The sequence below is a fragment of the Leucoraja erinacea genome, chromosome 5 (genome assembly GCF_028641065.1).
Source record: "Leucoraja erinacea ecotype New England chromosome 5, Leri_hhj_1, whole genome shotgun sequence".
Taxonomy (NCBI): Eukaryota; Metazoa; Chordata; class Chondrichthyes; order Rajiformes; family Rajidae; genus Leucoraja; species Leucoraja erinaceus.
Window position 1 is genome coordinate 27,337,773 of NC_073381.1, and position 12,787 is coordinate 27,350,559.

Sequence of the window (12,787 nt, forward strand, 5' to 3'; positions counted from 1 at the left end):
TGAAATGCTGGTAAACTACGTCAAATTAGCGTTAATTTGTTTTACCTGTGTGCTGTTAACAAAGAAACCATTTGTGTACATGCTATCCAATCAAACCATATGTACATAAGTGCAATTAAAGCCACATGCAAGTACAGCAGGTAGTGAAAGAGAAAAACAAGAGTATAGTTTTGCAGTGTTAGAGCATACAGCAAAATAAAAAGTGCAGATTAAAAAAAAAGCAAGGGCCAGAATGGGATAGATTGGGCGCAGGACTACACCCGCAGTTCAGGAGGGCTGTTCAATAGACTGATGTCAGTGGGGAAGAAGATGTAGCTTGATTCTGGTGGTACATACTTTCAAGCTTCTGACAGATGGGAGAGGGGAGAAGAATAATGACTTCTCGTAAATGGTTCTCGATTATGTTGATTTCTTTCTCGAGGCAATGATTCAATGGTAGGTTTACACAGAAAAGCTGGAGAAACTCAGCGGGTGCAGCAGCATCTATGGAGCGAAAGGAAATAGGCAACGTTTCGGGCCGAAACCCTTCTTCAGACTGATCGGGGACGGGGGTGGGCGGGGACAAGAAAGGGAAAAGGAGGAGTAGCCGGAAGGCTGGAGGGTGGGAGGAGACAGCAGGGGAGCTGAGGAAGGGGAGGAGACAGCAAGGACTAACAGAATTGGGAGAAGTCGATGTTCATGCCCCCGGGATGCTCCAGCCTTCCGGCTACTCCTCCTTTTCCCTTTCTTGTCCCCACCCACCCCCACCCCTGATAAGTCTGAAGAAGGGTTTCGGCCCGAAACGTTGCCTATTTCCTTCGCTCCATAGATGCTGCTGCACCCGCTGAGTTTCTCCAGCTTTTCTGTGTAACCTTCGATTCTCCAGCATCTGCAGTTCCCTCTTTAACAATGATTCAATGGTACTTTATGTTTAAGAAGAACTGCAGATGCTGGAAAATCGAAGGTAGACAATGAATTCAGCGGGTGAGGCAGCATCTTTATTATCATATGTACAGCGACATTCTTTGCTTTTGCATACAATGTAGTAAAATCAAACAGCATACCTCACATAGGCAATACATAAATAGTTGCCAGGTTTCTGGCACTTACAACAGTATGAAGTGTAGATGGGAGACTAGTATTATCTCCATTCAGTGGGAGTGGGTGGCTGACTTGTGTGATGGATTGTGCCCATCCATAACACTTGCCAATTTCTTGCCGTCTTGGGCAGAGTTGTTGCTAAACCAAGCTGCAATGCATCCCAATAGTGTAGGAAAGAACTGCAGATGCTGATTTAAATCGAAGGTAGACACAAAATGCTGGAGTAACTCTCCTTATGCTGCAACTTAGCTTTGTGTCATTATTAAACCGATGTACATCTCAATAGGATATTTACTACATGGGAAAGGGCAGTTGAACCATGGAGTGTCATTCCTACATGCAATTAAGTTCCAAGATGTTGTACTCTATTTATTTAATGTCTGCACAGATTTTCTCTATCCTTGTCGATTAGCGACTGGAACTGATGTTCAGGTAGATCTGAGACATCCTTCTGATATCAGTCGCCCAGGAGCCTGCAGCATTGATATTTTCGAGCTGAGGGACAAAGAGAAAAATAAATCTAACAAATTAGCAGGAGATTCCAGGCCAGTAGTTCATGAGAATTTAGGCAGTATAACATTCAAGTGAATATACAACGAAGTATTTAATAAATAAGTCAAAAATATGATTGCAGAGGAGTTTAAACGTTTAAACTGAATTATTTTCAATTTCAGGTTAATAAATTTCTGTCTTTCCGATTTTCAACAACACAAATATTCCAAACAAAAAGTCTAGTAGAGAAAACAAAAATAGGTAAATAGCTCAACAAAAGAGAATTTAAAATCTTGACTTTTCCCGGCCGGTCAGTGTCCAGCATGCCACACACACACATTGCTGTCCTCTTCATTCATGCAACTATTGTGAAGACCATGAACGCGCCATCCTTCATGAGACCAACAAAGTGATAGCTAGGGATTGACAAGGCGGCCGGCCAATGGTCCCAGTGTTGCCCACCAAGCCGCCGCCCTGCAGTGAGCGCGGCTGCGGTCCGCAGCGACTGGGCGGCGAGGCGAGGGGCGGGCTCCGCTGTTGTTATGGCTTTGAGCAGGCGGCGTTTGCCTGTCAAACATGGCTTCGAGTGGCAATAGCGGTACCACGGGCTCCACTCTGCTGCAGCCCTTCAGTGAGGCCATTAACCTGTCCGTCGACCAGGTACGTGAAGCTCTGTGTGCCTTTTCACGGATGCTCCTTGCTCCTCATGCCTGCTGCGCTCACTATCCCCGACCTTGAAAAGTTTGCAGAGCAGCCCGGCCGGCCGGCGCAAGTTGTGTGCTCGGCCCGGGGAGAGGGAGGAGGGGTAGCGGCAGCAACAGTAACAAGGGACCTGGCAGCCCCGGAGCTTCGTTACAATGCTTCGCTTCGCCGGGCAATTAAATCTGATCGCATTTCAATTCGGCGTTCAATTATGTTTCGTTCCTCCTTGCAACCCCCTCTTTTAAACAAAAACAAAAGCTATGTCTAGGCGGGTTATTTGGTTTTGCATTTAAATATGGTAACGAACTCAGGGCCGCCGCCTGTACGCGCTGCTCCTCCAGTTCACCTTGCACCCAGTTTGTTCAATGTGCGAAGTGTTCGTGTTTTGTTAGGAGATTCGTCTTTGTGTTTGGTTGCATGCTTTTTCAATGGGGTGGTGCGGTGCAGGGGTTGTCGGACTTGGGTGTGCCACAGGACAGCACCACGACACACTGGAATAGTTGCCACATCTGTAGATAATTAAAGTAAACGTAACCCATAAAGCTGTCGAGATGTTTCTCCTATCATTCATTAGCCACTTTTACTCCAAATGCTTCTCTTCGTGGCTCTTTCTCTTTTTGTAATGAGTACTTTCGCCGATTAATTTTAACTCTGGTTTAACTCCTGTCTTTACTTAAAACCTACACGCTAGCGCTGGCTAATGTTTGATTGTTAAAGTTTAGGATATGCCTAAGTTTAGAAATGTGACAAACTCAAATGTCAGTGATGTTTTGAGGAAGGCTGGATGTTTCACTTTTAATGTTTTTGAAATTATATCTGCGTTAAACATTACAGTGTGGTAGCACATCTTGAAATATTGGGTAGAATAGTTTTTTAATTATTTACACATGCAAATGGTTCATTCAGTACCAGAAAAGTAATTTCCCCCTCCATCTTTTATTGTATTTTGCATTCCTAGGCTTATTATTCAAACCAGTATGGTCTAATGCCCAGGAGGGACTAAAACTTACATGTGTGTAGTTAAACACACTGATGCATGCTCACAATTGTATTTATTTTAGGAAAGTACCACACTCTACAGGAAGAACAATGATTTTTGTGTATGTAACCACATTTTCTATATCTCTTGTATTCTTTGTCATTCCACCACAGGCCATCTGTTAAATTTGTATACATTGGGTATGCAGCAAAGAATTTCACTGCCTAGTCACATGTGCCAATCAAGTATTCCATTCCATTTGATTTGATTACAAAAGTAACTTGGGTGCATCTGTTATGCATGGTATGTCATACAGATGTAATCAGTTATGCGGAAGGCTCTATTGTGTAAATAGCACCAGTATACCTCCACCTTTGTCAACTAGATTGCACTGCCAGTGGCAGTTTTAATATTGTTGTTATACTGGTAGTTTAAATCAAGCCATGTCAGTCAAAAATTTAAAGGCACCTTGTGTGTTTTACTTTATTCATTCATGCGAAGTGGTTGTTTTGTTGGTTAAGTCGGATTTTATTGATCATCCTTAATTGCTCTTGCGAAGAGTACATTATCTAATGTGGAAATGATCAAGATGACTTCAGAGATGGCTGAATGATTTGTAGTGGAACAAAGAGCAAATATAATGTAACATCCTGTTTTTGTCACTTGCTTCGAAATGGCGCCTATCCATACTCTCCAGAGATGCTGCTGCCTGACCTGCCTCAGTTTCTCCAGTACTTTGTCTTTTTTGTAAACCAACATCGGCAGTTCCTTGTGTTTACAATACTGGAATTAGTTGATTTGGAAAATCCTGTCAAAGAGTCGAGAATATTTATTTGTCATGTGTACCAAAACAGAACAATTGCATTCTTTCACACAGCAGCATTACAGGTCGGTAAACACATTACTCAATGGATAACACAATAAAACAAACAAGAACAAGGACAGGTAACTTGTTGCATTGCAAGCCCTTGACTGATATTGTGTCTCATGTTGGAAGAGCTGCACTAATTCAGGAAAGTAGTGAGTATTCCTCCACCCACCATATTTTGCCTTGTTGATTGTGGAAAGCCTCTGATTAATTACTATGAAATAATAAGGATTTGTCCTATTTCCACAGCTGCAATATTTGTGGCCAGTTATCTTTTTAGTGAGGTTTTATTTTGTTACTTGTGGGTAGTGTTTTACATTGTGAAGAATTGAATTGTCACCATCCAAACTCAAGAGGTTTATAAAATCACGAGGGGCAGAGGTAAGGTAGATGGTCACTGTCTTTCCCCCAGGATAGGTTAGTTTAGTTTATTAAGGGTTTCTGCCCAAAATGTTGACTTTTTCCTTCGCTCCATAGATGCTGCTGCACCCGCTGAGTTTCTCCAGCTTTTTTGTGTACCTTCGATTTTCCAGCGTCTGCAGTTCCTTCTTAAACACAACATATAGTGAACAGCTAGTATCCAGTCAAAAAAAAAGACTATACATAAATACAGTCAAGCCGTCCTAAGTGTAATGGATAAAGGTACATTATTCTGTGTGTGATGCAACATTGATGTCCAATAAAGTCCGATTAGGTAGTTTAAGGGTCCAAAGACAATAGACAATAGGTGCAAGAGCAGGCCATTTGGCCTTCGAGCCAACACCACCATTGAATGTGATCATGGCTGATCAATCCCAATCAGTACCCCGTTCCTGCCTTCTCCCCATATCCGCTGACTCCGCTATTTTTAAGAGCCCTATCTAGCTCTCTCTTGAAAGCATCCAGAGAACCTGCCTCCACCGCCATCTGATGCAGAGAATTCCACAGACTTGCCACTCTCTGTGAGAAAAAGTGTTTCCTCATCTCTGTTTTAAATGGCTTACTCCTTATTCTTAAACTGTGGCCCCTGGTTCTGGACTCCCCCAACATCGGGACCATGTTTCCTGTATCTAGCGTGTCCAAGCCCTTAACAATCGTATATATGAGATTTACTCTCATCCTTCTAAACTCCAGAGTGTACAAGCCCAGCTGCTCCATTCTCTCAGCACATGACAGTCCCGCCATCCCGGGAATTAACCTTGTAAACCTGCGCTGCACTCACTCAATAGCAAGAATGAGGTAGATGGGAGGTCAGGACTGCACTCGAGCTGGTGAAAGGATGGTTCAGTTGCCTAATAACAGCTGGGAAGACACTGTTCCTGAATCTGGAGGTATGTGTTTTCAAACTTCTGTACCTCTTGCCCAGTGGGAGAGGGGGGAGGAGAGGGAGTGACCGGGTGGGTGAGACTGGGCTTTGATTATTCTGGCGGCCTTGCCTTGCTGATGCAGCATGAAGTGTAGATGGAGATAATGGATTGTGTGATGGCCTGGGAGAGTTCATAATTGGAGTGTATAGGTTTATGGTGGTAGGGGAAAGATTGAAATGGAACCTGAGGGGTAATTTCTTCACACAGAATGTGGTGGGCATAAGGTACGAGCTGCCAGAGGAAGTGGGTACAATGGTGACATTTAAAAGGCATTTAGGCTGGTGCACGGATAGGAATTGTTTGGCGGGATAAGGCCCAAATACAGTTAAATGGGACCGGAAGCAAAGAGTAGGAGTGAACGGGTCCTTTTCAGAATGGCAGACAGTGGCGAGTGGAGTGCTGCAAGGCTCGGTGTTGGGGCCGCAACTGTTTACCATATATATTAATGATTTGGAAGAGGGAATTAGGAGCAACACTAGCAAGTTTGCGGATGACACAAAGCTGGAAGGCAGTGTGAACTGTGAAGAGGATGTTAGGAGGTTGCAGGGTGACCTGGACAGGTTAAGTGAGTGGGCAGATGTGTGGCAGATGCAGTATAATATAGATAAATGTGAGGTTATCCACTTTGGCGGCAAAAACAAGGGGGCAGATTATTATCTCAATAGGGTTAGGTTAGGTAAGGGGGAGGTGCAGCGAGACCTGGGCGTCCTTGTACACTGGTCACTGAAAGTTGGCTTACAGGTACAGCAGGCAGTGAAGAAAGCTAATGGAATATTGGCCTTCATAACAAGAGGATTTCAATATAGGAGTAAAGAAGTTCTTCTGCAATTGTATAGGGCTCTGGTGTGACCACATCTGGAGTATTTTGTACAGTTTTGGTCTCCTAATTTGAGGAAGGACATCCTTGTGATTGAGGCAGTAGGTTCACGAGATTGTTCCCTGGGATGGCGGGACCGTCATATGAGGAAAGATTGAAAAGACTAGGCTTGTATTCACTGGAGTTTAGAAGGATGAGGGGGTACTTATAGAAACATATAAAATTATAAAAGAATTGTTCAAGCTAGATGCAGGAAAAATGTTCCCAATGTTGGGCGAGTCCAGAACCAGGGGCCACAGTCTTAGAATAAAGGGGAGGTCATTTAAGACTGAGGTGAGAAAAAACGTTTTCATCCAGAGAGTTGTGAATTTATGGAATTCCCTGCCACAGTGGAGGCCAAGTCACTGGATGCATTTAAGAGAGAGTTAGATCGAGCTCTATGGGGCTAGTGGAGTCGAGGGATATGGGGAGAAGGCGGGCACGGGTTATTGATAGTGGACGATCAGCCATGATCACAATGAATGGCGGTGCTGGCTCGAAGGGTCGAATGGCCCCCTCCTACACCTATTTTCTATGTTTCTAAAACATGGTTGGTTTGCATAAGTTGAGCTGAGGCACCCGATTATAATGTTATGCTGGAGGAAAGGTAATTAAAGGATGGTGTCCCGTGAAGCCACTGCATTTGATGTGATGAGGCGGAGTGGAGAGATATTTCCATCCTGAACCATCAGTCCACACGCCCAGTTTAGTTTTATTTTTATTTTTTTTTGGTGCTAAAGATGCCACTCCTCTGAATTCAGGTTTTGTAAATCGAGTTTTGGAACTGAGCTAACCAATCTGAATTCTGATTGAGCAATAGTAATCACAGCCTGAAGTTTCATTGCTGCAGCTGCATTGCCTATTGAATGACACCATGTATCACTTTGTTAATTTATAGTGGGCTGATTGGGTGATATCTGGCTGGATTAGTTTTGAATTTTGTGTACCTGACATACTAAGGAAAGTTTACAATTTGTTGAGTCGATGCCAGTTTCATAATTGTACTAAAATTATTTATTTGATTTGTGGTGCTACTGGTTTCAGAGCACGTCTTCATCTCTGTAACTGGAATGTATTAAATGCAGTACGTGTAGGAAGGAACTGCAGATGCTGGTTTACATCGTAGATAGACACAAAATGCTGGAGTTACTCAGCGGGACAGGCAGCCTCTCTGGAGAGAAGGTATGGGTGACATTTCGTGTCGAGACCCTTCAGACTGAGGAAGAGTCTCGTCCCAAAACGTCACCCATTCCTTCGCTCCATAGATGCTGCCTCACCCCCTGAGTTTCTCCAGAATTTTTGTCTACCTTCGATTTTCCCAGCATCTGCAGTTCCTTCTTAAACTAGGAAGAGGCTGAAACATTCTATTTTGCATAGAATGTCTGAACATGGAAGACATGTTCTTCCTGAACATGGAAGGAATCTTACCTTTGAGTGTAAACTATCATTACTTTTCAGTATGAAATTTGACCACCATAACAGCCATTAACTGGTATAAATCTTCAGATTCAGATTCAGATTCAACTTTAATTGTCATTGTCAGTGTACAGTACAGAGACAACAAAATACATTTAGCATCTCCCTGGAAGAGCGACATAGCATATGATTTGAATAAATATTTACATTAGCATATATACAGACATAGTGTTTTTTCCTGTGGGAGGAGTGTCTGGGGGGGGGGGGGGGGGGGTGATTGGCAGTCACCGAGGTACGTTGTTGAGTAGAGTGACAGCCGCCGGGAAGAAGCTGTTCCTGGACCTGCTGGTCCGGCAACGGAGAGACCTGTAGCGCCTCCTGGATGGTAGGAGGGTAAACAGTCCATGGTTGGGGTGAGAGCAGTCCTTGAACCAATCTTACCTTTGGTTCTATGTTTGGCTCCTCCTTTGCAGAGAATGGGAATGTTCTTTGAGTCAGCTCATCTTGTGGATTTATTGTTCATCATGATTCATAATGATTCTGCAGAAATGCAGGTGTTTGATATCATCTATTTGTCATGGGATAATTTCCCCCCCATCTTATCACGCCACATCCATGATGCACAGTTGTGGCACATTTAACACTTTCTGATGATGTTGCTGTGGAACAATCATTGAATCAGTGTTGGTTCCCTTGGTTGGGGTAATGGCCGTGTGAAGGATATGCCTTGCCATGAGGTTAAGAGTTGTTTGTGGAATATAGATTTTCTGCATGGCCCACCATGATACTGAAAGATACTCAGTGTTGCACTATTAAATCTGTTCGGAACCAAAAGATTTAGCATGCTGGTTGGTGATTTTTTTTATTAATCAAAATAAACTTTATTCAAGTAAAAAATATATACAATGCAATCCAAAAAATTATCCTGGCATTCTCTGATACTAGACAGACATTCAATGCTGTGTACAAAAATCGCACAATTTTAGCCCACACCCTTGCTACTAATGGGGCCTCCTGGCATGAAATCTCTTCCCTTATTTTGAGGGGGGGGGGGGGGGGAAATCTCCGCTACTCCCTTACCCCGGTCCCTCCCCTTGTCTAGCAGCAGAAGGAAGGACCCTGGACTGCGGCCCTCCCCCACAGAGCCTTGGCGTTGGCTGCACCACGTTTCAGTGCGTTCCTCAGCACGTACTCCTGCAGTCTGCAGCGGGCCAGTCGGCAACATCCCCTGACGGACATATCTGCTGGGAGGTCAACAAAGCTTGGGCAGACCAAAGGTTGACCGAGTTGATGACCTTCCAGCAGCCTGTTAATTAAAAAAAAAAAAGAAATAAAAAAATAGATGTAATCAATTATTGCAATATTATATACAATAGAAACAATACCAAACAACCCCACCACCGTGATACAAAATCACCCATCTATCTGAACAGCGCGTAGTCCCTCTCTAATACCACCCAGACATGGACATAACCTTGGAAAAGGGGCAGGCAGCAGGCTGAGGCATCCCGCAGCATACTGGTGGTGCTTTTTTACATTTCATAATATACTTTATTCGAAAAATAGATATATCAAATACATGATCCTTACCAGACTCCATCTGACATTCTTGGAGGCGATATAGTGCCCTCCATAATGTTTGGGCCAAAAGCCCATCATTTATTTATTTGCCTCTGTACTCCACAATTTGAGATTTGTAATATTTTTAAAAAATCACACATGGTTAAAGTACACATTGTCAGATTTTATTGGGGTGTTTTTTTAATACATTTTGGGTTTTACCATGTAGAAATTACAGCTGTGTTTATACTCAGCCCCCCCCCCCTCCTTTTCAGGGCACCATAAGGTTTGGGACACATGGCTTCACAGGTGTTTGTAATTGCTCAGGGTGTTTAAATGCCCCCTCAATGCAGGTATAAAAGAGCTCTTAGCATCTAGTCTTTCCTCGAGTCTTTCCATCACCTTTGGGAAATTTGGTATTGGTGTTTATCAACATAAGGACCAAAGTTGGGCCAGTGTGAGTCAAAGAAGCCATTTTATGAGACTGAGAAACAAGAAAAAAACTGTTAGAGACATCAGCCAAACCTTAGGCTTACAAAATCAACTGTTTGGAACATCATTAAGAAGAAAGAGAGCACTGGTGACCTTACTAATCAGAAAGGGACTGGCAGGCCAAGGAAGACCCCCACAGCTAATGACAGAAGAATTCTTTCTCTAATAAACAAAACTCCTCAAACACCTGTCCGACAGATCAGAAACAATCAGGTGTGGATTTGTCAATGACCACTGTCCGTAGAAGACTTCATGAACATAAATAGAGGCTGCACTGCAAGATGCAAACAACTGGTTAGTTACTTCTGGGTGGGGAGGGTGAAGAACAGCTGCCCCTTCAGCAGCGACAGCGAAGCTTCGTTCCCCTTCTCCCGGAAGTCTTGCATCAGCAACTGCCATCCCGTTGGATACTTGAAAGTGACAAAGGAATACATTACCAGGGAAGTCCTGGAGACAGTAAATGTCCTCCGCCTCAAATTTGCAGGCCCCCAGCAAGACCTTCCTGCCGAACAGGCCCCGTGAGAAGGGAGTCGCCTCACTGAGGTCCTTCATGCTCACTCGCCGGGTATTGCGGATTCCCTGTCCTCCCGCTCCATTTGCTGCTGCCATTCTGACTGAGTTAGGTTGGTTAACCAACCAGCATGAATCCACCTCTAAGCCAGCGACTGACAGACTCCTGGTCAACAAAGTGACCTCCAATTTCAATCTCTCCTTGATCTGCGATCCTCGTCCTGGGAGAATCTCCAGAACTGTTCTGATAAGAACCTGCACTACACTTGATCTTAGCCAAACAGGTCAAGATCGGCCATGCAAGCGTCCCACAGTGGTGGGGTGAAAACTCTGCACTGACTGACTCACTGCATGTACTGTGGTAACTCCCATTTCAGTCGGGGACAGCCTTGTGTGATGAATGGATTATTGAAGATATGGGAACATAGATTTTCTTTCCCTTTTAAATGGGTACTCTTTAACCACCTGCTACAAACATGGCGTGGCAGTTATGTCCTTCAGAATTGGTTATTGACTAACTCAGTCAGAGTGCTGCTATTGAACCCCTCCCGTATAGATAATTATTTCAGCTTTATTTCTCATTACCTGGCCCTTCCCGAGTGTTGTGATTTGCCAGTTAATGGCTGTTATGGAGATGGTCAGATTTCATAGTGAAAAGTAATGACAGGTTATGCTCAAGTAGGTGCTATTATCTGCACATACTTCTTAGAGTATAGACATTGACAGTTATCTACTCGTATGTGTGCTGTTTCATCATTGATGGGAATCAGCCAGGTCTGCATTGTTGTGTGGATGTGAGATATTGGCTTATGGCCTTTAGACCTCACGGATACAGTTTGGGAACAGGCACTTCAGCCCAACAAATCTGTGGCGACCGGCGATCACCCTGTACACTAACACGATCCCACACACATCGGACAATTTTACCAGTGGCCAATTAACCTACAAACCTGTATGTCTTTGGAGGTACACAAAAATGCTTGAGAAACTCAGCGGGTGCAGCAGCATTTATGGCGCGAATAAATAGCCAACGTTTCGGGCCGAAACCCTTCTTCAGACTGATGGGGTGTGGGGGGAGAAGAAAGGAGGAGGAGGAGCCCGAGGGCCGAGGGAGAGATAAGAAGGGGAGGAGACAGCAAGTGCTAACAAATTTGGGAGAATTCAATGTTCATGCCCCCAGGATGCAGACTCCCCAAGCGGAATATGAGGTGCTGCTCCTCCAATTTCCGGTGTTGCTCACTCTGGCCGTGGAGGAGGCCCAGGACAGAAAGGTCGGATACGGAATGGGAGGGGGAGTTGAAGTGCTGAGCCACCGGGAGGTCAGGTTGGTTAATGCGAAACGATCGCCAAGCCTTCGCTTGTTCTCACCGATGTAGATCAGAGTGTGGGAGCAAACTGGAGCACCCAGAGGAAACCCACGTGATCACGGGAACAATGTACAAGCTCCGTACAGATAGCCCCCTAGTCAGGATCGACCCTGGGTCTCTGGTGCTGTAAGGCAGCAACTCCACCACTGTGCTGCCCTGAGTGGTGTTTTCGGGAATTGTTTGTGAACCAGATAAGATAAATTGTAAGATTTTCATTCCGAAAGGACAAGAGAAGCAATTATGTTTTTTTTTTTAAACACTGGTAGCCCCATAATTGTTGCTTCTCTTGGAATAAAATATTAGCACTGTCTTCCAGAACAGCATTTAGATTTGCACTTGTTATAAATACCTTGTATAAATACTGTGTAAAAGTTTGTAAGCAAGAAAGGGATTTGTTGCTGTTTTGTCGCTTAATGTGTAAGGAATCAAAATAACCTAAGAGATTGCTGAAAGACTTTTATTGGAGCAAAGAGCAAAAAATAACTCTACTTGTGACTGGATTCGTATTTCAGAGTGTGCACTTATTCAATAGCTTGCATCCAAGTCGTATTGCGTTTATTTTATACGTTAGCAATAAATTAAAACTTTATCCTTAATCTTTAACTCCGAATAAGTCTGGGTGTTTAGTACCTGTTAGTTAACAGGACTGAATAATTCAGGAATGCATTTTTAATGTATTCATCTTGAGCAACTTTGCACTTTTATTCATATAATAGGTGAACACATTTTTTTATTTTTGTTGCATTCATTGTGAGGAAAAGGATATATTTTTTGAGAAGATGGGTTTCGGGTCAGGTCGGGGGAGTTCCCACCCCGCCACGGGTACCATGTTATCCTGTGCTACCTGCTCCATGGTCGAATAGTCGGCGACTAAACCATCTCCCCACCTGGTTTGCCAGGTGAGAAAGGAGCTGTGGACCCCCAGCAGGACCAAAAACAAGACCTGTCAAAGGGCGGACGAGCTTCTAGCGAGTCAACCGCCATCCACACTTCAGTAGAAGTTGTGATCACTGTCGTACATAGCATTGTAAGGAATGATGATAAAGCACACACACGCCAAAATCCTATATTCCAAGTCAAGTCAAGAGAGTTTATTGTCATGTGTCCCAGTTGGGACAA

General features: G+C 44.0%; 1 protein-coding gene across 1 annotated transcript in view; it reads left to right on the plus strand.

Moving 5' to 3' along the window:
- Positions 1-1,610: 1,610 nt before the first annotated feature.
- Positions 1,611-12,787, plus strand: part of LOC129697066 (lysophospholipid acyltransferase 2-like) — a 128,634-nt gene continuing 117,457 nt past the window's right edge. Inside the window, exon 1 of the mRNA XM_055635281.1 lies at positions 1,611-2,232. Within this exon, the coding sequence (XP_055491256.1) occupies positions 2,149-2,232 (84 nt within the window). The 5' untranslated portion in view covers positions 1,611-2,148. The remainder of the gene's footprint in view (positions 2,233-12,787) is intronic.